Source organism: Panicum virgatum, chromosome 7N (genome assembly GCF_016808335.1).
Source record: "Panicum virgatum strain AP13 chromosome 7N, P.virgatum_v5, whole genome shotgun sequence".
In the NCBI taxonomy this organism is placed as follows: Eukaryota; Viridiplantae; Streptophyta; class Magnoliopsida; order Poales; family Poaceae; genus Panicum; species Panicum virgatum.
The window spans coordinates 45860489-45885795 of NC_053151.1; the positions used below are offsets into that span (position 1 = coordinate 45860489).

Sequence of the window (25307 nt, forward strand, 5' to 3'; positions counted from 1 at the left end):
TCAGTCCATGTAATACTCTATATATACACAATTACACACATACCGCACAAAGCTCCACGAACAGCATGGAGTAAACATGGGCATATAGGGATCATATTTTAAAAAAAAGCAGGTTGGTCAATGGCAGCATCCTCCATCCAGTCTAGGGCCTTGTTTAGTTGCGTAAAGATTTGAGTGTAAAACACTGTAGCACTTTCGTTTGTATTTGATAATTATTGTCCCGCCATGGATTAACTAGGCTCAAAAGATTCGTCTCGCAAATTACAATCTAACTGTGTAATTAGTTATTTTATTTAGCTACATTTAATACTTCATGCATGCGTTGAAACATTCGATGTGATGGGGAATCTTGTAAAGTTTTGGAATTTTGAAGGGAACTAAACAGGGCCTAGGTCGTTAGTCTCGGGCCAAAACTTGCCCATCTATCGACCTCAATATCTGATAGCCAGCATCAGCCATCAGGTTACATCATCTTTTTATATTAAAACAAAAATCCAAGCTAGTCGCGGCAACCAAATCAGCTAGGCAACGGAAACGAGTATGCGTGTGCATGTGCGTTCCTCTTTTCTTTTGTTCGTGTATGTAGTAATCCGTTCAAAAACGCCAGCTCGGTCGGTCGTCCAACGAGGCCGCCTATTTATCGCCGCAGACGCGTAGGCCCGCCCGAGCCCCGCCGTCTGGCGCCGCCGTCACGCTACGTGGACGAGATGGGGGTCCGTGACGTGGGCAGCGCGGGACCCGCGAGGGAGAAGAGATTGGAGCTAGGACGACGGAAAAGTCCACGGTCGCCGGTTGATCGACCCCGGCGAGAACGCGCGCGTTCCCACCGGCCGAGCACCAGGAGAGGTACGTGACGTACGTACGTTGCGGGGGGGGGGGGGGGGGGGGGGTGTACGGCCCGGCCGATGGGGCCGCGTCCCGTGTCGAGCGCCCGCGCGCGTGCGCCCCGGCGCCTGGCCCCGGCCGGCCGCGCTCGTGGACTCGTCGATTGCGCGCGGCGATCGGAGACCAGGCAGCGGCAGCAGAGGCGGCAGAGGCGCGCGGTGCTTGTAGCCTTGTAGGGGTCTGGGGCAGGCGCGGGCGCCCGTGAAGTCGCCGTAGTCTTTTCAGGCCCGTCATGTTTCGGGCCCATGGACTCACCGCGCAGTGCCACAGCCCGACACGGCAAGCTGCTGCTAGGCAGCGCCACTCGCCACGGGCACGGCTGTTCGGGGCGTGCCTGGTGTGTCTGTTGGCCCGTCGGTCGGAAGTCGGTCTGCGCCAACTCGTTTGGTCGCAGGAGAACGCGGGTGCTTGCTCCGCCTGATTCATGGAGGCCTCACGCTCGATGCGACAGACCGCGCCGCGTCCCCGTGCGCACGGATCCAGCACAGGTGGACGTGGGCTCGCTCGTCGCAGTAAAAGCAACCGCGGCTGCTTGCCGTGGTGACGGTGGACGTACGAGAACGCGACCGCCAAGTCGCCGCGGCCCGTCACACCCATCGCCGCTAGCAGAAAGGGCGGGCGTTTGTTTTCTGACCGGTAGACGTGCCGCGGCCGTACAGGACACTAGGACAGGATCCGCGAGTAGCGCCTGCGTGCGCATCCAGTTGCGACCGTGTCGTTCCGTTCGTGTCAGATCACGCTGCATGCCTGCATTGCTGCTGCCTATCTCTGCAACAGTCAAGGAAAATTCATGCATAATAAGTGCCATCAACAAAATTATACCACACCTCACATATGGGTTACAAGACAAAGTGCGCTAGAATCACCTCTTGCTGACCCCTTTACTCTTTCGGTGCAATCACATCAAGCAAAAACAGCAAACCCCAACATTTCAAATTGGATCCACACGAATCAATTTTATATTAAAAACAACATATCACAACACACCAAAATTTTGAAACCGTAACCTTAGGAGCTTCTAAATCAGAGCTACATGTTGGCTGATGGCACAGCCTTCTTTGTAAGCAGCTCAGGACAGGAAGCCAGTTACTGAGAATAGAAAATAAGAGGAATTTGCAATTGAATAATTCACTATACCAATGCATTTCATTTGCGAACACACGCATACAAAAGGAATATAGATTGTGAACAAACACAAAGAAAGAGTTGATAAATAAGATCATGGTAATAACGTGGTTCATACGACACAGCAAACACACACATAGAAAATTCCAAACTAAACTAGTGCTCATACTGAATTGCCTATTTTCCCAACTCTCATATGTCCATCCTCTCTGCACGATGCCCTTAACTGACTAATTAAAATCTATATTTGTTAAAGAGAAGATGAGTCCCACGCTCGCACCTAGCGAGCGCCCCGGTGGCGACGCCGAGGCGGAACCGCCGGACCTCTCCGCCCCAGCCATCCCAAACCACCAAAACCCCACCACAGCCACCACCACCGCCCGCCGGTCCACCGGCCCTTCGCCAGTGCCGCAAGCTACGCCTCGTCTTGAGGCCCGGCGAGGTCGCGGCGCGCCGCGAAGTTTCGGAGGCTTCTCTGGCAGGCCGGGAGAACTTCTTCAAGAACAGCTCCTGCTTGACTTCCACACAACCGCAGTTCCAGGTTCCATCGCCCCATCCTCTCACACCGCGTTCTTTTGGGTTACCCCCGCCTTGCAACACACACGTTACAACCTTGCTTTTGTGCGCAATATGTTGAACTACACCATTACTGTCTCTCCGAGTCGCCTTGAGGTCACGCGTGTTGGTCCCTGGGTTTTCCGGGTTCGTGTAGCAAATCGTAACGTTGCTAATGCCATTGTTGTTAGAGGGCGTCTTTGCATGGGTTCATCCGTCCTGCTGACGCATTCGTCCATGGCCACGGCGGTGGCTGCGGCGTCACGTCCCACCGGAGCTTGCAACGACGCCGCGTCTGCGGCTGCAGTTACTGCGGTCTCAACCACCTCTGGCCTGCGTGCTGCTGCCGAGAAAGAACATTTAGTGCAGCGCTGGGCTCGAGACAAAAAGGCGCATGGCGCTGGGCGAGCTGTGAGAGGAGAGTTCCGCTTGAATGCTCCTGGGATTGCCCCACTGCACAAGATCGTGCCCACCCCCTCCACTGCTGACACCTGCGCTGGGAGCGGCGTGGGCGGCCAGCTGCCTCCCGCGGCGGGAGCTGCCGCCCTCAATGCTCCACACCAACCTGCCGTCCGAGCGCCTTATCTCAAAGCGCTCCTCACCCCGGCCAAACCTCGCCAAACCCCAACGCGCCGCCCCACTCCCGTTGTCTCTACCACTGGTTGCTTCCGCTGCCTCGCGAGCGACCACCTGGTGAGAGACTGTCGTGATCCTGTGCGTTGCCGCAACTGCCGCGGTTGCGGCCACCGCTTCAGCTCGTGTCCCATGCCGGTCGCCCACGTGCTCACCCCCTTGCCTCGCCGCCACCCGACCGTCCCGATCTCTGCCTCGCGTGGGACTGTGACTACCGAGCCGTTCTCCCCCCGCTACACCACGGCGCCGCTCCCGCCCACGCCTGCCTCCGACCTCCACCCCCCAGTGGCTTTCGACCCGATCAACTTCATCGCCTCCTCGAGCACGGAGGCTCCAAACCTCGAGCTGAACGCGGAGCGGGCAGCACCCTTGTCGGCCCTGGCTGCCGGCGCAACCTACCTGCGCAGGGAGCGCACGCTGGGGAGCCCCTCCTTCAGGGACATCCACGTCCCTGCACTGCTCTTTCACGTAGCCGCGTCGCTTGCCGCCGTGCGAATCACCGCAGCAGCGCCACCCACCACCTCTGCACTGCCACCCACCCCACCACCCGCAGACGCCTCCCCCGCCATCACCTCCCCGCTTGCACCAGTGCCTTGCACTTTCCCCACCCCTGAGCCTGCCGGGGATCTCCCACCCAACCCACCTCCTTCCCCGGTGGCGGCCCGCGCCCCCGGTGTGCGCCTTGGCCGGCGCGCGCGTGTCTCGAGCTGCAAGCCCAAGCGTACGAGCTCCCGCCTGGCAGCAAAAGCGGCTGCATCCTATGTGAGTATCCCGGACATGGCCATGCAGCGCGCCGCCCTCAAGAACTCCCTACAGCCGTGCTCTGCTGCTCTCAAGGAGCACGTGGAGAAGAAGGGCATCCTCAACCGCAGTAAGATCCCCATCCCCGTAGCTGACCTGCGCAAACTGGTGAGCGCCGCGGGTCTGGGGTGTGCCGCGGCGAGCGCCGTCGGTGCGGTGCCTCGCACTGCGAAATGAAGCACCGCCCTGACAAACTTGCCGGCGGCAGGGGTCCGACGCCCTCTGCCATGCAACGCCGATGCTCGAGTTGCGCCCCCTTGCGTCGTTCTGTGATCTGTGTTCGTCGTCCGTTTCTGTGGCTGTTCATGAACATCTCGCAGCCTCCGGCTGCTGTAACCGGGTGCTTAATAAGGTTTAACGATGAATGAACTTTTTAGGCGCTTGTCTGTGATGTCGTGGAACGTTCGTGGTCTCGGCGACTCGGAGAAATGTGATGTGGTTCACGACGCTATTGCCTCTGCAACCCCGTCTGTTTGTTGCCTCCAGGAAACAAAACTGCACGACATCCCTGCACCCAAAGCACGCACCTTCCTCCCCCCCACGCTTGCCAACTCCTTTCACTTCCTCGGCGCTGCAGGAACACGGGGTGGCATCCTGACAGCCTGGAACGCTAGCTCCCTCACTCTAGAGTCGTTCATCTCTAGACGACACACGCTCACCACCGTTCTTGTCTCGACAATAACGGACCTCCGTCTCATGATCACTAATGTGTACGCCCCCTCTGATCACCGGGACACGAATCTGTTCCTGGAGGGGCTGCATGAACTGGCACCCCACATTCACGGTCCCTGGCTGCTTGCCGGGGACTTCAACCTCATACGCGCTACAGAGGAGAAGAACTCTGCCTCCACCAACAACACTCACATCACCGCTTTCAACCAAACCATTGAGGACCTAGGCATCCTGGAGCTCCCCCTCCTGGATTGCCTCTTCACTTGGTCAAACATGCGTGCCACTCCAACTTTGGCGCGCCTAGACCGCATGTTTGTCAACTCTGCACAGTGCACCATGTTCCCACAAACTGCACTTTCTTCTCTGGTGCGGCCAACTTCTGACCATACACCCCTCATTGTTCACATGTCCACTGAAATCCCAAAAGCCTCAATCTTTCGCTTCGAGAACGCCTGGCTTCACAACCTCCAGTTTCTACCCTCTGTTCTCCCGGCCTGGCATGAAGCTCCTGTACTCAACGACGCTGCCGGATACCTCGCTGGTTGCCTCAAGTCCACGCGTGCTGCGGCAAAGGTTTGGGCTCGGCGTACCAGGGCGCCACCGGCCATTATCCCTAACTGCAAGTTTATAGTGCTCCTTTTTGACACCTTGGAGGAATCTCGTGTTCTTTCTTTGGTGGAACGACAGGTACGCTCCCTGTGCCAGGACCGCCTTCATCTGGCAATCAAGGAACGCGCGGCGGTGTGGCGCCAACGGGGGAAACGACAGGCTGTGCAAGAAGGCGACTCCAACACAGCCTTCTTCCACGCACACACCACACAACGCCTGCGCCGCAATGCAATCCGCGGCATCGAAGTGGACGGTGTCATGGTCACCTCCCACACTCAGAAAATGCAAGCTTTGACAGCTTACTACAAGCACATGCTCGGCACAACCTCTGACCCGGTGTGGCACTTTGATGTTAGTGAGCTCTACCATGGTCGAGTGCGAGCCTCTGATGCACTAACCGCTGAATTCACAGAGGCAGAAGCGTGGTCAGCAGTACGGAGTATGAATGGAGGGAGTGCACCGGGACCTGATGGCTTCGGGCCAAGCTTTTATAGAGCAGCATGGAACACTGTCAAACCCCAGGTGATGCAATTCCTCTCAGCTTTCCATCGCGGTACAGCGCAACTGGAGAGAATCAACCGGTCATATATGGTGCTCCTGCCGAAGAAACCAGGCGCCGTGACAGTCGATGCCTTCCGACCCATTTGTCTACAGAACTGTAGTGTCAAAATTGCAGCAAAGGCTTTCACTAGCAGGCTGCAGTCCGAGATCTCGGACATGATCGACCTCGACCAAACTGGGTTTCTCAAGGGCCGTTCTATCTCCGAGAATTTTGTCTATGCCACGGAGCTTGTGCAAGTGTGCAACAAGAGGAAAGTTCCGACGATTGTTCTCAAATTGGACTTCGCCAAAGCATTTGACACCGTCAGCTGGGATGCGCTGATGGCCATACTGTCAGCACGGGGCTTCAGTCCACTTTGGTGCCACTGGGTGCTAGACCTGCTATCCTCGTCCAAGTCGGCTGTACTAGTTAATGGGTGTCCAGGCCCCTGGATAGAGTGCAAACGCGGCCTCCGTCAAGGGGATCCAATGTCGCCGTACTTGTTCCTGCTGGTTGCAGACGTGCTACAATCTCTGATCAAGTCTGATGGTGGTGTTTGCCATCCAATCCTTGAAGATGGCACCTGCGCCGTGCTTCAGTATGCCGATGACACGCTCGTGGTCTGTCGGGGGGAGATTGCAGATGTGACTCGCCTCCGAACTTTGCTTGATCAGTTTGCCGATGCGACTGGGCTGAAGATCAACTACTCCAAGAGCACCGCTGTGCCTATGCACGTGCCTCCTGCGGTTCTGCCGGAATGCATCGCCATACTTGGTTGCCGTCAGGAAGGCTTCCCGCAGACATATCTCGGGCTGCCGCTCTCTAACACCAAGCTGAAGCTGACGGCGTTATCCCCTTTTGTTGCAAAAGCCGACCGATATCTGGCGGGCTGGCAAGCAAGTCTGCTCAATCCAATGGGGCGCACTGTGTTGATCAACTCGGTCCTGGATTCCCAACTAGTCTATCTGATGTGTTCGCTGCCAGTCCCGGCTGGGGCGCTTGCGCAGGTGGATCAACGGCGACGTGCCTTCCTATGGACAGGAGAAGAAACTGCAACCGGGGCGAGCTGCCTGGTTGCATGGAGTCAAGTCTGCACTGACAAATGCAATGGGGGTCTTGGTGTGCGCGATCTGCCTCTTCAGAACACCTGCCTGTTGCTCAAGCTGCTGCACCGCCTACACCAAAACACCAACTCCTCGTGGGCTGCCTGGGTGCGCCGCCACTCCAGTTTAGCTGACATGCATGGGGAGATCATCGGGCAACACTGGGCGGCGCTCCGGGAGCTCTTGCCTGTGTACCGGGCCATCACAACTGTGCACCTTGGCGATGGGCGCACCACCTCCTTCTGGTTCGACGTGTGGCACGGTGAGGACCCTATTGCTGATCGTTTCCTGGCGTTACTCAGTCATTGCAAGAGAGACAATCAGACAGTTGCAGAGGTCGCCATGACCGGGCTACATCACGTGCTTGAGACCAGGCTCTCCAACGTCGCGCAGGGTGAACTGGAGCAAATCGCGGACATCATTGCTGCTTTGGCACCCACTGACACGCCCGACGTCCGCTTGAGCCCTTTCGCGGATTCCAGAGGGAAACTGCACACATCGGTGCTCTACAAGATGCTGCGGTCAACCCAGAACACCAAGAACCCACTTGCCACCTTCATTTGGCGCAACCGGGCGCCTCCTAGGGTGCAGTTCTTTGCTTGGCTCCTTGTTCAGGAGCGGGTTCAGAGCCGGGAACATCTGAAGCGTAGGCATGTCTTGACCGATGCTGTGTGTGAGGTCTGCAACAGCGGCGAGGAGACAGCTGCACACATCATGTTCCACTGCCCCTTTGCAACCTCCTTCTGGGACACAATCCAAGTTAAGCTCCCTGACAACATGGCGCCAAGCTTGCTCCCACAGCTGCAGCCGCCGGCGCTCCTGCCCTGCAAGCACTTCGACACCTTCCTCCTGCTATGCTGCTGGCAATTGTGGAAGCGAAGAAACAATGTCATCTTCCGCCAACAACAAGACTCCCTTGGTACAATTCTGCGGGCTGCAAAGGAAGAGGCAAGACTTTGGAGCTATCGACTGCCGCAGAGTGATCTCTCTGTTGGCGCATCATGGTGCACTTTATTTGATTCCGTAATGTAAACACCAAACAAACAATGTTGTAACCCCTTTTTGAACTATCTGCTGGGCCAATTCAGGGCCAATGAATGAATGAAATTCAGGTAGGGGACTCTCTCCCCTCCCGGTGACCTTCAAAAAAAAACTGACTAATTTCCCAATTCCCAATAAATCCCTACTACTCGTCGCCTTCCTCGACATACACCTCTGCGTACCCCTTGGCATCGAACTGATTGAGGATGTCCATCTCCTTGTCGTAGGCCGCCTCGGACAAGGCTGCCAATTCAACGACGCAGGCTCGCAGGTTCGCCTCCTCTTGGGACTCCGGGGGAGTCTGGAGCATCTCCTCAGAGAGGCCGCGGCACTTGCGCGGGGGACGCGCCTTCAGTGCTTTGATGCGCTCCTCCGAGACCAGCACCTTCACCAGCTTCTTCTTCACGCCTCCCGCGGGCTCGCCCTTGAAGACCTCGCCCTCCGCATCGTCGGGGTGGTTGGCGATCGATGCAGGTCTCGAAGTCGCTCCAGGATGATGCCTTCACGATGCCTCTCCCTACCGTCACCCCAAACTCGCTGAAGACGTCGCCGACGGACGCCGAATTCTCCTCCAGGGTCTTGGTGCTGCGCATCGGAAAGAGCGAACGGCAACCCAGCCCGTCCAGACGCATCTTCGCCATCTCCTGTTCCACCTCCGCCGCCATAGCCATCTCGGTCGCTCTCTGCCCCTTCCTCCCTCGAACCCTAACCTCCCTCTCTAACGCTAGATCTGAATTACGAGGACACGGCGGTTGCGGCTGCGGCTACGGCTGCGTTGCTTCAGCTGAGGCCGAAAGGCGCTATATATGGCCCAGGTCTTCGGGGCCCTTCTCGATCCATGTCAGACCAGGACACCGCCTCCGATCCGACCCGAATACCCGATACCCTGCTCCTCCTGTCACGCCCTCGGCCCTCCCACATGTATGTTCGACTAGAAAGATTGGCGCGCTGCGCTGCGCCTTTACATGATGCGTGATGTGCTGCTGGTTTTTTTAGTGGGCTTTTGGTTAGCATTGATATTGTCATTTGGTTCATGTTGGTGTTGCATGGATGATGGATTTCTAGGGCCATGGCAAACGATAGTGCTAGCGCCTAGGGGTGGTAAGATTGCCTGTGTGTTTGATGATTCGTATGATCAATTTGAATGGGAATCAGGAGTTTGAAGTGCCAGATATCCTGATGCAAATGACGTGAAGCATCTATATTATCCCATTTATTTACTAAGAAAAGTGTTCTCAGTGCTTTACTGCTAGCACCACAAATATAACTCTGCACCTTTTGGTTGTGCACTTTGTTCACAACTACAGGCACTGAATCAAAGCGATAACTGGAAACTAAAATTAGAGAGGAAAATAAATGGTTTCCTAGACATAATTCTAGGAAAAAAATGAAACATAATGTGGGTCATCAATTATATGAGTGTATTGTTCCTCATACTGTATAGCATTGCAGAAAAGAATTCCAACACAAGCTGGAAATGAGTGCAAGGAGGCTGATGGACCTTGCTCAAGTAGCACATGATCGATGGGAAACAATTCCAATCTGGAAATGACATTTAGAAAATGTCCGATTGAAAATGATATTTAGAAATTTTTATTCTGATTGAAAATGATATTTAGAAATTTTTAGAGGCAGTGTCCTTTGCAAGAATGGCAGAGAGCCAGAGAGTTCGGTGAAACAAAGAAATTGATACATGTGGAATACTGGAATTGGATAGAGGGCCTTGAGAGGACATAGTAGGCTGTAGGGGAAACAATGGTATGACATAAATAGAATTCAATTGCACCGTACAATCAAGGCTAATTTGACCAACATTAATCATGATTTGAAAACCCACCTTGAAATGTCTTTTGGAATTCTCAAAAAAGGTACCCCGCGCCTGCTGAGTACAACATTATTTTTTTTAAGGATACGAATTCGTCAAGATCACCATGTCAGTGCCCTAGGTGAAGTAGAACCATGTCCACATGGGTTTACCATCCATGGTTCACCATGTTTTTACCAACCTGGGTTTACCAACCATGTTTTGGGAACTAAAAATAATATTATAGACCCTACCCGAGATGTAGAACCATGTTATTCAACTGCCTAGTTGACTGCATGGGTTTAGGATAGCAGGGTCTATAATAAAGCGCGAAGCAAGTGCATGTACCAGTCTATTTCAAATGTGCAATTATAGCAACTATTTTAAGATGTATAAAACAGGAGAGTGGAAAAATACATATATGAGCCAGTGAGGGAGAAGTTCAGAATAGATTATGCTCTCATATTTGCAACAAAGCAACATCAACTTATTATCATCTCATCTCAGTTTAAATGCCTACCTTCTGCAGGATATGGATTAAAAGGAAAACAATCAACAGATCTTAATTTTCAAAATGGAAACATGTATTCAAGATGGGCACAACTTGGCAGTCAAATTGTGAGCGCATAGATGGAATTCTCCTCTGTTGATATGCAGTATTAATGAGATAATTAGTGCACCTGATCTATTGGAATAGAAAATTTGGACATCAGGGAGATAGCCCGAGGAAGAACAATTATATGAGTGTACTTTTACCTATATGTTGGATGCTGAAACTACCGGGGTCCCTAAGCAATCAGAGGATATGCAGCAGCTCTGCTCAAGATTGGCTTCCATAGGCTCGAGTGCCCAGGCCTGCACAAGCAGCCTCGCACGCGGTGGTCTAAGGCTCTGAGGCACTAGGTTGGCCTGCTGGAGCAGCGCAGCGAGTGCGGGTTTGAGTTGGAGCAGCGGCCTGGAGAAGGCCGGCACCGGCGCGGAAGGCAATGGGGAGAAGAGTGGCGCGCACGGGAAGCGATGGGGAGACGGCGGGGCAGCGGCAGCCAACACTGCAAGGTGACACGGAAATGTTCGCGTGGCAAGGACGATGTGTAGACCTGCCGCGTAGGAAAAACGCGACCTGCTACGCGTAAGACACGCGGGCACTAGTGAATGAACGGCATACTGCTAACGCACACTTGCACGTGTCACTTTCCCGTAGGCTAAATGACGCAGAGGCTCTCGCTGGCTTCGGTTTGGTTCAACGATATGGATTTACATATATGCGGATTGGGAGCGATTCATCCAGGACCGCACCGGACTGGCAACCGCCCATTCCGCGTTGGAAGCGGAGACCTAGTTGGGCCAGTTGGGCCGAACCAACTCAGCACATGTAAGATACATGTAGCCCAAGATACCATAATGCCTAAACACATTACTGATGCAGGATATGCCAAAAAGACATTACTGATGATTCTAAAAAAAGACATTACTAATGTAGGAGTAAATATAAACAAGAACGTCGCTGATGAAGCTGGTTTGGTGATGAAGACAGGGGCCGGGAACAGCCCACATATGGATGCACTTATCGCTGAATTGCTAGCTATCTTGGCCGGAGTTCGAGCAGCAGAAGAAATGGGAATAAGGCCTTGTTTAAATGTACGGTGCAAAATTTTTGAAAGGAACTTTTTCATGTTTAAAGTATTAAATATAAACTAATCATAAAACTAATTGCAGAACTCGTATGTAAACTATGAGACGAATTTATTAAAACTAATTAATCTATCTTTATCATATGTTTACTGTAGCAATTTAGTACCTAATCATGATCTAACTAAGCTCGTTAGATTCATCTCGTAATTTACAAGCAAACTATGCAATAAGTTTTTTTATTTTGTTTAAAACTTAATACTCTATGCATACGCCACGTATATTTGATGTGATAGTTTGGAATTTTGAATTTTGTATCTAAACTAGACCCAAGTAAAATGATGATTGAGACTGATTCAATGCTTGCGCGTCTAGCACTGGCACTGACAACGTCTACGTTCGCCCTTGCACCAATTGCCCTGTTCGGCTGGCGAGGGGAGCTGCGGTTGGAGCAGGCTGGAGCTGCTGCGCCCAGCCGTTTAATTTCAGCCCAACAGTGTGATTGTGTACGAAATTAAGTATTTGATGAACCTGTATTTTACCTTGTTAAAAGTGATGTATTTCCCTAAAGAATATAATAGGGTGGCGCTATTGTGGTGGCGTTTGGATGTAAGTACCCTCATGGAGCCGCCATGCATCGAAGACTTGGTGACAAGTAATATCACTAAGTTGCCGGTTTAATAAAATGATAATTCCTTAAAAAATTTATAAAAAAGAACTAGAACAGAGGAAAAAAAGAAAAAGAAAATTCTCCAATTTGGAGGTCGAGTAAGAGCATCTCCAGCAATAACCTCAATTTCAGCCACCTACTTTCTTGAGTAGGGCCCAGCCCCAAACTTTCTAGGGGTCTGATTTTGTGTTAACTCCAACAATAACCTCTACTTGCTGCCCCTACATTCATTGTGACAAATGGGACCCACATGTCATGGTGACTCCCCATCCTTTCTTCCTCCTCTCGGAGGCGGCGGAGCTCCGGGCTGTCACGGCGGACCTTCGACAGGGGCGACGAGGCCCGAGCCACGTCGGCGGACCTCCCTCGGCGGAGCTCCGGGCGAATCGGGGTGGAGGGTGTGGGAGGCGGCGCGCAGGAGCCGTGCGGCGTCCGACGGCGGCAGCCGTGCTGGACGGCCTCGCGCACGGGCCTGGCTGCAGGGCTCCTCTCTACCCCATCTCGGGGGGTGTCGACGGCGCATAGGGAAGGGGCGCGTGGCGCTAGCCCCCTCCTCCGGTTTCTGGTCATGGCGGTGCCGGCGTGGTGGTGGCGTTCGGCGGCGCGGCGAGCCTTGGTGGCGTTGCTCCTCCTCCGGCTCCTTCTTGTGCAGGACAGCGGGCTCCTGGTGGCCGGACTCCGGCGCGCAGCCAGACGGCCGGCGGCCCAGCACGCAGGGGCCGGGCTAGTGGCGCGCGGCTAGGGTCCAGCGGCGCGCGGCCAGGCGCTCGCGCGGGCCCGCGCAGAGGGGGCGGCCGGCGGTGGCCCAGGCGAGGAGCGGCCGGGAAGCGGAGCAAGTGTCTGGAGGGAGAAAGAAGAAGCTTCAATGCATGGGACCCACAGATGGATGGCTCCCTAGAGACCCAGGACGGGGGGTGGAGGGAGAGATTTGGAGGCCTCCTCATTTTAGAGGCTCAAGTAGAGGGTTTGCTGGAGTTAATTTTTTGGACTTCACCCTCTAAATTTGAGGTAGGGGCCTTAATAGGGGTCTGCTGGATTTGCTCTAAGTAATCCTTCGCTTGTTCGTAAGGTCGACTACTAACGTTGCGTCTTTGTAACTAGAGCGGGAGCAGAACTAAGACTATCCGCACTCGTCGTACTCTAAAATCATCCTCCAAAAGGAATATACTTGTCTGGTTATCAAAATTCTTTTTCTCTATAGCTGCATTTATTCATCCTCTATATTCGTTCTCTATACCAACTACCATTCGTGGGGTCCACGCAGCAGAATTCTATTCTCTTTTTTCTCCCTCCCTCCTCACTCTCTCTCCTCACTCCCTGCCTTGTGCCTCCTCTCACTCCCACCCGCGCCCCTCCCCTGTTCCGGCACTCCTCCAGCGGCGACCATCCTCCCCGGCGGCGGCGGCAGTGGGCGCGCGCGGGCGGTGCACGGCGGTGCGCGACGGGCGGTGCAAATGGACCGGCCGGCGGCGGAGGAGCGGGGGAAGCCGAGCCGCGACGCGCGAGACCGATGACGGAGGGGCCATGGCGGTGCTCGGCTGCGGCAGAGCGACTCGCGAGGCGGGTCTCCTCCCTCCTCGCCGTGGCGGCCCTCCTTGCCGCGCTGGATCTCCTCCCTCGCGCAGCTGCTCCGGGGTGAGGAGGGCACAGATATCCTCTCCGCCCCCAACGTGTTCGGCTGCTGCGCACGCGGAGCCCGTCGAGGCGGGCACCGCGCTCGCCGCCACCCCCTGGATCTGCTCGCGGCCGCAGCGCTCGCCGCCGCCGCCTCTAGAGCTCGCCGCCGCCGGGCTCGCCGCCGCGCATCCTCACCGCCGCCCCTGGAGGTCGCAGTTGCATCGCTCGCCGCTGCCCTCGGAGCTCACGACGCTCGCGGCCGCCGCGCGGGCGGGGTCGGGCGGGGGCACTCGCGGCCGCCCTTGGAACTCGCGGCGCTCGCGGCCGCCGCGCTTGCCGCCATGCCGCATGGTGGGGGTAGGCCGGGGCGTGACAGCGGCTGCGGGGCACGAGCGCCCCGAGCACGCCTGCCGCCTCCCTCCCCGGAGGGCCTCCGTGCTCGCCGCGGGGCCATGGCGATTGGCGGCGCAGAGCGGTGTCACGGCGGAGCAGGGGCCCCGCAGCCGACGGCGAGCCTCGCGGCGGAGCAGGGATCGCGCCCCCGGCTGCAGGCTCCCCTGCTCCCCAGATCCGGCGAGCGGCACTGCTCTCCGCCTACCACTCCCCTGCTCCATCCGCGGCGCCGCACCCTCCACCCCGGGGTCCGACGACACTTCGGCGGCGGCCTCGGCTGTGCGGCCATGGATGCTCTGGCTCCGTCCCGTCCGTTCCGAGCACGGGCGCGAGGGGCCGGTGGTTGGGGCAGACGGCAGCCGGAGGCGTAGCGGACGTCCGTTCTGCTCGCCACATTTAGCGTGCAGGAGCCCCTCCGCTACGATACGATACAGGATGGTGTACAGGACCCCGGTGCAGACAATCGCTCCTCTATCCCGCACTAGAGGACGATTTACCGTCCCCAGGGCAGACAGCCTAATAAAAGCTTAATAAGCCAGTTATATCTAGTTTTGCCATAAGTTTAACTTAACTAAATTAACCCTTTCAAAAAAAAACTTAACTAAATGAAACCATGAGCAGTAGCTAAGTACGAATTTAGTTAAAGTAGGATAAAACTTAAATATTATCTATCTATACTATAAAATCGAAAATAATTGAAAACATTTATTATTCAAATTAAGCCCATTTTATTTCTCACGTTGGACCTACCCGTCAGGTTCTAGAGAGGTGGGAGGAGGTGCAGATCGGGATGTTTCTTCCAAAAATTAAGTTTTTTTTTCCACAATGGATGAAATTTTGTTACTTGCCCACACATACTGGTTGCTGTGCTCAGTCGGCCGCCCCTACCCCCACGGCCTCCTCCCCTCATCCTGCTCATCGCGTGCACACCACCACCGCCACGACCTCCTCCCGCATAGTACCCGCCGGCGTACCCTAGTGAGCGTAACCCCGCTCAGTTTGAGCTCATGCCTCACCTCGATGGACTCGCTAGCCGCCTCGGCCACCGTGCACCGCACCTACACCACTGCTACTCTGGGGCGTTTAGTTCCTTCCCAAAAATTTTTGGATGTCACGTCAGCACTTTGACCAGATGTCGGCAGGGTTTTTCGGACACTAATTAAAAAACTAATTTCAAAACTCACTTGGAAACCACGAGATGAATCTTTTGAGGCCTTTGACCGCATCATTAGCACATGTGGGTTACTGTAGCACTTATGGCTAATCATGCCCTAATTAGGCTCAAAAGATTCGTCTCGTCGTGTACATCCAAACTGTGTAATTAGTTTTGTTATTTAATTACATTTAGTGCTTCATACATGTGTTCAAAGGGGAGGTGAAAATTTTTGGGTGAAAATTTTTGGGAACTAAACGGGGCGGTTTCCCAGGTCGGTTCCGACCTCGCTGAATTCCTCCATTCTGACTCTGATCAATAGCTACCTCCCCTACACAGGGGCGAAGCTAGAGCTGAATCGAGGGGGTACCTTGTTCATGGTTCTGCTGCTAGCTCTCTAATTTATAAGTTGGAAATTTGATGATTAACGCTGAGTTTTCATTTCGGTGTGGGTGCCCGGGCACCCCTACCACCAACGTAGCTCCGCCCCTGCCCCTACATACCGTACACAATCACACGGAACTCGTGTTCTAAGAACGTACGCAATGATAATAGCGGGTGCTAGCTACGTAGTCTACTGATGTGGAGACGAGAGATAAATCAAAGACTATTTATAATATTGGATCCACATGTTTCTCTCACATGTTCTTAAGCTACGTGAAATAGATTAGCTATTTGCTAGTTGCTAGTGACTACTTTTTCTTTTTTTTCTTGCCTTATCAGATCTGGCTAGCTAAATAGATAGCTGTTGAGGACGCCCTAAATGGCTAGTAGGAACATGTGTGCATCACGAACATTCTTTATTTAACATAAATCTCGCATTACCCGTATGTAGTGTAAGCGTGGGCTACAAGCAAGCACAAATCCAGATACTATAGTTCGATCACTTCCCTACACGGTTTGGTTGGGAGTCGTACGTGTCGACAGACACACTCCGATCCTCCACCACACACCCTTATTTATCATACTCACAGTCCATAGAGCATAGATGCTCGATCGTAGGAGGCCGGCTGGAGGGCCTCACTTCGCGTACTCGATCCTGACGCCGCCGACGGTGACCATGTCCCCGGCGCACCTCGGCACGAGCGACACGACGATCGTCTTGTCCCCGTCGGCGCCGATGTCGTCCAGCAGGTCGCAGATGCCGAACCTCGCCGCGGTCTTCACGGCGCCCTCGGCCTTCCCGGGCCGGACGGCGTGCGGCGCCATCGCCACGCTCCCGGCGCACTCCGCCGCCGCCGTGGTGGCCGCCTCGCCCTGGGACTGGTTCACGAACACGTCGAACTTGACGAACTTGAGGTGGTCGGCGACCTCGATCCCGTCGACCACCAGCACCTCCTCCTCCTCGTCCTTCTCCCGGCGGCTCCTCGACTTCCGGGGCCGCGTCACGGCCACCCTGACCGTCTGGTCCAGGGTCGCCGGGAGCGTGCCCGTGGCCGGCGCCGGGGACCCGGCCTCCGTGGGCGGCTTGGCGTCCAGCCACGGGAGGCCGACGTCCTGGTAGGTGTAGCGGAGCGCGGCGGGGTCGAGGCAGTCGCGGACGCGGACGCGGACGAGGCGGGCGTCCTCGTCGTAGAAGAGGAAGCTGGCGTCCAGCCAGTCGGGGTCGGTGAAGTCGGTGTTGCCGGGGCGGAGGCCGTTCCAGACGTACCACATGCGGTCGACGTTGCCGTGGTGCGCGAAGAAGATGGGGTCGCGCCCCGCCGAGTAGAAGATGCCCATGTCCTCGAAGTTGGGCTGCCTCGGGTCGCCGGTCCACAGGTGCACGGGGTTGTGCGGCACGCTCTCGATGCTGCCCGCGCCCGGGTCCGGCTGGTCACCCTGCCGGTAGGGCTGCCCGAGGAAGAGTTCTGTCTTCTTGGCACTGGAGATCATCTGATGTATATATATTCACGTGTTAGTTAGTTATTAACTGTTAATAACTGGGATTTAATTGCGTTGTCATTGTGCACAACTATATTTTCAGCTGATGACGGCAATATGATGATGACCTGGCGGTACATGATCCTGAGGTTCTGGTCGATCTGCTGATCTGTTGGGATGGACGTGTCGTCGGTCCCATTGTAGTCGAGGTCCAGCGTGAACGGTGGCTGGTGAGCAGGGTTGCGCCTCTCGTCGTACAGCGGCGAGGACTGGTTGGCGTAGATCGCCGGCAGCGTCATGCCGCCGGGCGCGTCCCAGTTCCAGAACGGCAGCGCGAACGTGTCGTCGCCGATGAGCTTGCCGAGGATCCTCTCGTGGAAGTACAGGTAGAACCTGCGTCCGATTTTTTTTTGTCAAATAAGCAGTGCATTATTTGAGACACGATACTTACGCATGGATGCGTGCGTGCATGGACTGTACCTGTGCCACGGGAAGAAGAGCCAGCAGTTGTGGATCTGCAGGTCCAGGTCCGGGAACCCGACCTGGTCGTACGCGGCGTCGCAGTAGGCGCAGTGCACGCGCCACTGCTGCGCGAAGCTGCGCGGGTCGTCGTCCGGCAGCGCCTTCATCAGCGCCACGGCCCGCTCGTACTTGGCCAGGTACTCCTCGTCCACCAGGTGCGCGGCCGGGCGCACGCGGAGCGGCGAGCCGGCCGGCGGCGGCGGCGTGAAGTCGACGATCGCCGAGCCGGAGCGGTACGGGAGGCAGCAGCTGAGGTCGGGCGCCGTGTCGGGGATCTCGGGCGGGTTGCAGCTGGCGAGGTCCGGCGCCTGGATCGGCGCCGCGAGCGCGCCGCGCGACGTCGACGTCGCGAGGCCGGCGGCCGCCGCGGCCCCGCCGAGGCCGAGAAGCATGTCGCGGCGATCGACGCGGTCGCCGCCGCCGGCGGCGGTAGCCTTGCAGCAGGAGAGGCGCCGCGGCTTGCTCGCGTCCTTGGTGCGGAGGAGGAGGAGGAGCGGGTGGCTGCCCCGGAGCCTCTGGAGGGTGGACGGCGTGCGACGTGCGGCGACACCTCGCGGTGGCATGGCGACGCTCTCCATGGCTCCGCTGAGTGAACTTGCGATGGGCACCGTGCCATGATGGCTCAGGCCGGGGGTATATGTAGAGCGTGCGGGCGTGTAGTGGCTGGCTGTTTGGTTTGACTGTTTGTTAGGTGATGAAATGTGTCGTCGTGTCCAGGTTTGGTTCGTTGGCAAGCACGTATACTAGTAGTTACATACGTCTCGCTCCTCTCAAGACGAAGACAAAGTAATGCGATGCACGCTACGTTCCTGTAAATAAACCGAAAAAAAAAACTTTAACTGACTGCACACACCAAGCAAATCGTGACGACACACACTCAACTACTCAACTGTCATGTCAGATCCGATCCGCAGAGAATTTTGGCAGCATCAGTGAAACAGTGTTCATTGCACACGGGCAGAATTCAGGATCGCGATAGTCACCGATGCATTCCAGCATCATGCAGTACAAGTAAAGCAAAAGGTTAGCGCTCTGCGCTCCATGTCAAAGAGGAAAGCGGTAAGTGGTGGCGACACAACACACTTTTTTTCCCTGATCCGTGCGGTTATCTCTCGATCGTAAGGTCTCTTTAGCAGCACTGGGCTCTCGCTAGCTGCTCTCTTTTCCCGATCCGTGCTGCGGTTAGCTCCCGGCACTGGGCACTGGGCTTGCAGCTGGCGGTTCTCTTCGCATCGCAACCTACGCGTAACAGTCGACATGGAGAGCATCTGCAGACTGCAGTAGAGGGTAAAAAGCTAAGCTAGCTAGCGAAAGGTATTGGACGGTGTCGAACCAGATCGATCATGATCATGGCTACTACTACCTGCTACGAGAGCGGCCGATTAGGTGGGCAATGCGCCACCGCTCATCGCGGTTACCTTGCCTGCTCGCCTTGCGTTCTTACTTCTTACCCTGCGAGAGCGACCTGCCGCCTTGCACGAACGAGAAACGCGAGGTTCCACACCACACGGGTGTCCCGCCGGCCGCACACGCACGCATGGCGCTGCCCGGCGCCGGTGGCTCGGTCGCCGTGGCCACCAACCCTGGCCATGGATGGCGCAGAGGCAGACCTCGCGCCCTTCCGGGTTCAGGCGGCCTTCGTCCACATCGGGCAGGAGGACAGCGACGGCTGCCAAAGGGCACCACCTACCTCTACTGGCCAGTCCAGTTGCAATCCAACCCAAGCGTACGTCCAGCAACTGGCATGTGTGCTTTATCCTTTTCCGAGTCCGGAGCTTGGGGTCCTATAGATCGCGTGGTTGTTAACTTTTTGTGTGAAAAATGCGGTCATGCGTCTTGAGTTTATGGTACAGGGGTGGTTACGCTTGAGAGAGACAGACATCAGAGTGTACTGTCAAGAATCGAGAAAGGGAATATATATTGACATTGTGAAAAATTCCTTTCAAGCAAACTGCATTGCTGACTAGTATGCTCTACACTAGAAAAGTTGGGGCAGCCTTAGGCTGTCTTGTTAGGTACTGTATGTCAGAGAGGCACACCGTAAAGTGGACTAAATGGAGACAATTTTTTCGTTTCACATGAAACAAGCATTCATCTGGGACTGTTTTCTAAGCTCTAACACCTCCCGGAGACAGTCCATTTGGTTACATCAAACTTCAAATTAATAGTCCAACAGCCGTTCAAACTCGCGCCAGGCCTCAGGCTGCAATTGAAGAAACAGTCAAAAAGCAGGTCATAACATCCAGGTGATTCCCACCGAAATCATGTGAAACAGAAAGCAAAAACACAATGGCCCTAAATCAGAATTTACCACACAACATTTGATACAAAGAAGCCAGCTCAACACTGTATTCAGCAAGTCCAAAAGATAAATCAATAATTATCATTGCCATTTATACAGGTCCCACAGGCAGCAGTACACACGGTGGTTATGCAAATTGAATCATACATATGTTAAGGAAAACCCTGACACTTCTGTGTCCTTTTTACCCGGTTTGGTAATCTACACACACAAAAAAAAAATCCTATTATTCTACACTTGTCAAGCAGGTGAACGCCTAAAAGAATAAGAAGCAACTGACACCTAAAAACCTAGGAGAACAATATGACACAACTTTACATCAAGACCATGGCTACAAAGCAAGATTTCTCGGTGGGTCGCCAGGATACAGAAAACCTCAAGTGTCCGGTTCCTCCCTGATACTTGATGGCTTTGAGTGATGTTCCTCTTCTCCCTCTCTGATGTGAGGAAGGCTGAAGGATATGTCATCAAATCCCAATTCGCCGCTTCCAAATGATTCAGAATCTACATTTCGCTTGTAAGCTTCATGTAGCTGCAGCACATACTCAAGATGCCACAGGATCTCACCCATTGATGGCCTGCTTCTCCCATCATCAGCGAGACATTTCTCCGCGATTTCACCAAACTTCTTCAAGGATTCTGATGAAAAATCACCATCCAGCCGAGGATCCATGATTGCTTCCAGCGAACGCTGCCGCTGCCATCTCATCGCCCATTCTGCCAAGTTAATTTGATCCTTCGGCAGTGTGGGGTCTATCACCGGCCTCGCACAAGCAACTTCAAAGAGCACCACTCCAAAAGAATACACATCGGATTTTTGTGTGAGTTGTTGCCTCCGAAAGTACTCAGGATCTAGGTACCCAAAGCTTCCCCTGACTGCAGTACTAACATGGGTCTGGTCAAGTGTCGGCCCAGTTTTTGACAACCCAAAGTCTGCTATTTTTGCAACAAAATTTTCATCCAACAGAATGTTAGTAGTTTTTACATCCCGGTGGATTACACCTCGGTCTGCTCCTGTGTGGAGGTAATGAAGCCCACGGGCTGCACCAATGCACACATCGATCCGTTGCTTCCATGTCAGAGGAGGGAGGTCACTCCCATAGAGATGGCTTCTCAATGTCCCCTTAGCCATGTATTCATAAACCAGAATCATCTCCTTCTGCTCTTCACAATAGCCAATCATTGCAACAAGGTGCCGGTGCCTAAGCTTGGAGAGCATCTCAATCTCCGTTTCGAATTCTTTCAGACCCTGACCACATAATGTATTAGCCCGTTTGATTGCCACTGTAGTGCCCTCATCAATCTCACCTTTGTAGACCTTACCAAATCCCCCAGTACCAATGACTAAGGACTCATCGAAGTTCTTCGTGGCAGCCCTAATCTCAGCGATGCTGAATCGTCTTCCCATCCTATGACCAATGGAAGATGTATTTCGTGTCAAGGACGATTTACTGGTTGCACGGGCATCTGTAGTGCTTTTCATAGCCTCATGGAGGACCAATGGATGCCAACCGGGAGGGGCCTCCTTCTTCACAGCTTTTCGTTTCTTTCTTATATAACACCATGAGAACAGAGCAACACTTGTAACTGCCACTACAGATGCTGAACCAATACCAACTTCTTCCCATAACTCTTTTCTCTTCCCCCCTTTTGAAGAATCCCTTTGGTTGCCCATGTCAATATGGCCAAGCACATAAGCGAGTGTGCCATTCCTGCTGAGCTTGTATATCTCCAAACCATTCAGAAGTGCATCAGTACCTGAAGCACTGGTCATGGAATCGGCACCTAGCTGAAGCCAAAGTGAGTCTGCCTGCTGTGTCAAGTAGTCAAAAAAGTCCTCATGATATGCTTTGTTAATTGCCCCAGCCCTGGCATACACATCATAGTTCTCCACAGCAGTCTTGTTATTGATGTAGATCCTGAAGATCCTCTGGCTGGGCTTGTCATAGACAAGCTCACAAAAATGAAGGCGGACTAAGTAATCAAAGTTTGGGTGGACATAGAACCGCCATGACACGTTGAACCGCTTGTCCACAACCATGTTGTTGCCCATGATTCTTGCAGTCTCATAGACATCAATTGGTGCGATGGAGGAGTCATTGCCTGAGACATACATTATGCTTGAAGTATTGGAAACGGTCTGAGCAGCATTTGCAGAAAACATGAATGCTTCATCAGTGTACCATGGCCTATGGAGATACTGATCACTTGCCGATTTAAGTGCAGGACCTCCAATGTTCAGCCGGTACATTGTCTCGACACCTCTGTCACTCAAGCCAAGAGGAAGCTGCACACCTGCAACGCCAACTTTTGTCACTGTATCATTGAACAGATTATCTGGGGTGAGCATGACCTCAAGTGCATTCACAAAGGCAAATGACCCCGGGCTTGGATCAAACTCAATCTGCAGGCCACGAGAACCAACCACAAGAAAGTACTCCTTGACAACTGCATTGATGACTGAATTGCTCACAGAGTTTCTCCAAACAATCTCCTCTGATACATTGAACTTTGAAGCAAGCTTGAAATCATGTGCAGTGATATCAAACACGGAATTGTTTGCACTGAAATTCCCATAGGTCGAAGAGAAGAAATGCAATCTGACACAGTAACTTCCCGGCAGCACACTAATGGTATACCAAGTCGTCGTTTCGAAGACACGGGCAGAACTGTAAATCGGTCTTAAGATTTCATCAGAACTGCTCTTTCCAGCCAGTGGGGCAGCAAGCCCAGGGCTGCTCAAGGTAAAATTCCCCCCAGAGGCCATGTCTCCGATCCATCTCCGTCCATCAGCATCAACAGTGCCGTTTGAGCCACAGCTCAGAAGCAGTTCACTTCCATGAGCTCGCAGGAACTGCAAGCTGAAAAATGCAATGCTTACTACTGCTAGCACAACTGGACTCATCTGAACGTCAGTGATGCCACCATTTAGCTCTTGCAGGTCTCATCGAGTCCAAAGAGCAACCTAAAATCAAACAAAAAAAAACTTGAATACAAAAATTTCAAGAGGCGGAGCTACTGCAATGTGGGAAGGGCTCATCATTTCCCCTTCAGATCCAAATCGCCAAAGAATCAAGATTATTACCAAAAGATAAGCAGAATTCACCATCTCCGGGTACTCCGCGGCCGCTCAAACTGAGATCCCAAGCAAGAACACGCACACTACATCAGCTCGGATCCCACAAGATCTCGAGAAAACGACAGGCTAAAAAGAACAAACCGAGCCTTCTTACCTGCATTTGGCTGAACACGGCGAAGAGGAACCAGCAGCGCCTGAATGCTGCTTTCGTCGGATAGAGGAGCGCAAGAAAGGCGGGATCTTCCCTTCAAAATCTGCTGATTTCTGCCGTATTTCACTCCGGCTTCTCGCAAGAATCTTTTACTTGCAAGAATCGAGGGGAGACGACACCGCGAGGATAAGGCCTATCGAGTATCCAAGTGGATCGCTTTGTCTTCTGGGGATGATCGATTTCTGGGCGGATGGATTGATCTGCTGGGCTTGGGCTGGGGAGCACAGGGGCGCCAACTATTGTAGAGCAGACGCTGCTGGAGCACAGTAGCTGACGCTACCGATCGAGCCCAAGAGGAGGAGGAGACGAAGAAAAGGCTGGAAAGGTGCCGTGGCCGTCCTCTACAGCTGACGCATTCCGTCCCCAAGCAGGCGGAGCAGATGTCGGCGAAGCGGCGCACGGGTGTGCGGTGCCTGGCTCTGGATGCCACGCATCGCCCTCGGCGGCGGCGCCGCTCCGGGCGATAGGCGACGGGGCCACGGGGGAGCGGAGGATCGAGCCGGCAGCGAGTCGGGATCGATTGCTGGGCGGGCGGGCGGATGTGGATGGGATTGGTTTCTTGGAGAGCACAAGAGAGACAAAAGCGCAGCCAGAAAGAGGAGGGAAAACGCGAGGAAAAAAAAATGGTAGAGCAACTGGTGCGGAGCAAGCGCCACTGGAGCACAGCACTCCTCTATCTCCTCAGTATAGGTGGCCAAACGGGCGGCCCGGCCCGGCCCGGCACGGGTCCGTCTAAGCACGGCCCGTTTAGGCACGACCCGCTTAAGCACAAAAATATTAACGGGCCGTGTCGTGCCTGCCCATGGGCTGAAGTGCCGGCCCAGGCACGGCCCGAAAATGATTTAATCGGGCCGGGCCGGCCCGTTTGGCCCGGCAGCCCGGCGGCCCGAAAATGTTTAAATAGGGTTTGATAATGAATAACATAGTATTTAAACGGGCCTATCGTGCTACCCATCGGGCCGATCGGGCCGCCCTTTTTCGGGCCGTGCCTGGACGCGTCCATGGGCTGACAGTGAGGCCCAGGCACGGCCCGGCTATCGTGCCCGTGCCGGCCCGAGCCCAATAATATTCGGGCCCGTGCCGTGCTCGAGTCGGGCTAATATAGGCCAGGCTTCAGGCCCCCATGGTATCGGGCCAAATGGCCGTCTATACTCCTCAGTCCTCCCCCGTGCTCGCTCGCTGACGTGCGCTTGAGGAGCAGTGTCCTGTGTGATGATGTCGATTTTTGGTCTAGTAGTATCATGCATTCATGCAGCTGCTGTGATTCGTTTAACAAACGGTTTCCCAGAGCTAATCAAGGTCTTGTTTAGATCTAAACTTCAAAATTCTATTTTTTTAAATTACATGCATGATATATTAAATGTAGTCGGAAAAAACACATTATACAAATGAACTGTAAATCGTGAGATGAATCTAATTAATCTAATTAGGTCATAATTAGACACTAAATTACTATAGTGCTTTGATTAGACACAAAGCAACTAAACCCACCCCTTTAGAGATTCCAAAACGAAGTACAAGTGCTTTGATTAGTTCAGAGATTTTTTTTGAAGGAAATGATTAGTTCAGAGTTCCCCGATGTGCAGAAGACTAGAAGTAGCAGCAAAATTGCAAGCAAGCACACTGAGTCACTGACACAGTTACTCTTACTCCCAACAAAATTCGCCATGTCTGAAGCAGGGTTAAAAAAACCGTTGGGAACCGGTCGGGTCAAATCGGTCCGGGCCGGTTACGGTCTCGGCCGGTACCCAACCGGCCCAAATTCAAAATTTGAATTTGAATTCAAAAAATGAAAAATTCTTAAAAAATTCCTAAAAATACTTCAAGGTGCGACGAATCTAATGGTGTTAAATTTTCTCAAATATTCGTTCATTTAGTATAGTTTGCGGGTATTTGAAGTTAAACAAAAAAAGCGTGCATACAAAAGTATACAAATACAATGTAAAAGTAGTGCAAAAGAGGGTTAAAGGGTTCATTTAGGCTAAAACATATTATACAAATATTCATTTAGTATACTTTGCGGACATTTGAATTTAAACAAAAAAGAAAAAAATTGAATTTGGCCGGTTACTACTCAAACCGACCGGTAACCAGTCAAA

At 53.7% G+C, this 25307-nt stretch overlaps 3 protein-coding genes across 3 annotated transcripts; 1 reads left to right on the forward strand and 2 right to left on the reverse strand.

Annotated features, from left to right (window-relative positions):
* The first annotated feature begins 2802 nt into the window (after positions 1 to 2802).
* Positions 2803 to 4176, forward strand: LOC120681323 (calphotin-like). Its single transcript, XM_039962828.1, has one exon. It carries the CDS (start codon positions 2803 to 2805, stop codon positions 4174 to 4176), a length of 1374 nt encoding a protein of 457 aa, XP_039818762.1.
* Positions 4177 to 16043: 11867 nt separating this feature from the next.
* Positions 16044 to 18194, reverse strand: LOC120681324 (polyphenol oxidase I, chloroplastic-like). Its single transcript, XM_039962829.1, has 3 exons — positions 17575 to 18194; positions 17223 to 17487; positions 16044 to 17106 (listed from the first exon to the last, which is right to left on the reverse strand). Exons 1-3 carry the CDS (start codon positions 18192 to 18194, stop codon positions 16252 to 16254), a joined length of 1740 nt encoding a protein of 579 aa, XP_039818763.1. The 3' UTR covers positions 16044 to 16251.
* Positions 18195 to 19967: 1773 nt separating this feature from the next.
* On the reverse strand, positions 19968 to 23852 carry LOC120682796 (probable receptor-like protein kinase At1g30570). Its single transcript, XM_039964809.1, has 3 exons — positions 23152 to 23852; positions 23004 to 23053; positions 19968 to 22883 (listed from the first exon to the last, which is right to left on the reverse strand). The coding sequence occupies exon 3, from the start codon at positions 22821 to 22823 to the stop codon at positions 20295 to 20297; it is 2529 nt and encodes an 842-aa protein (XP_039820743.1). The 5' UTR covers positions 22824 to 22883; positions 23004 to 23053; positions 23152 to 23852; the 3' UTR covers positions 19968 to 20294.
* Positions 23853 to 25307: the final 1455 nt, after the last annotated feature.

Bases quoted from the DNA above. Each gene is read 5' to 3' on its own strand.
- LOC120681323 (XM_039962828.1), top strand. From the start codon at position 2,803: ATGGCCACGGCGGTGGCTGCGGCGTCACGTCCCACCGGAGCTTGCAAC.
- LOC120681324 (XM_039962829.1), bottom strand. From the start codon at position 18,194: ATGGAGAGCGTCGCCATGCCACCGCGAGGTGTCGCCGCACGTCGCACG. The intron at 17,488-17,574 runs GTACAGTCCATG...AATCGGACGCAG, and splicing joins CTCTTCTTCCCGTGGCACAG to GTTCTACCTGTACTTCCACG. The intron at 17,107-17,222 runs GTCATCATCATA...TATATACATCAG, and splicing joins TCAGGATCATGTACCGCCAG to ATGATCTCCAGTGCCAAGAA.
- LOC120682796 (XM_039964809.1), bottom strand. From the start codon at position 22,823: ATGAGTCCAGTTGTGCTAGCAGTAGTAAGCATTGCATTTTTCAGCTTG.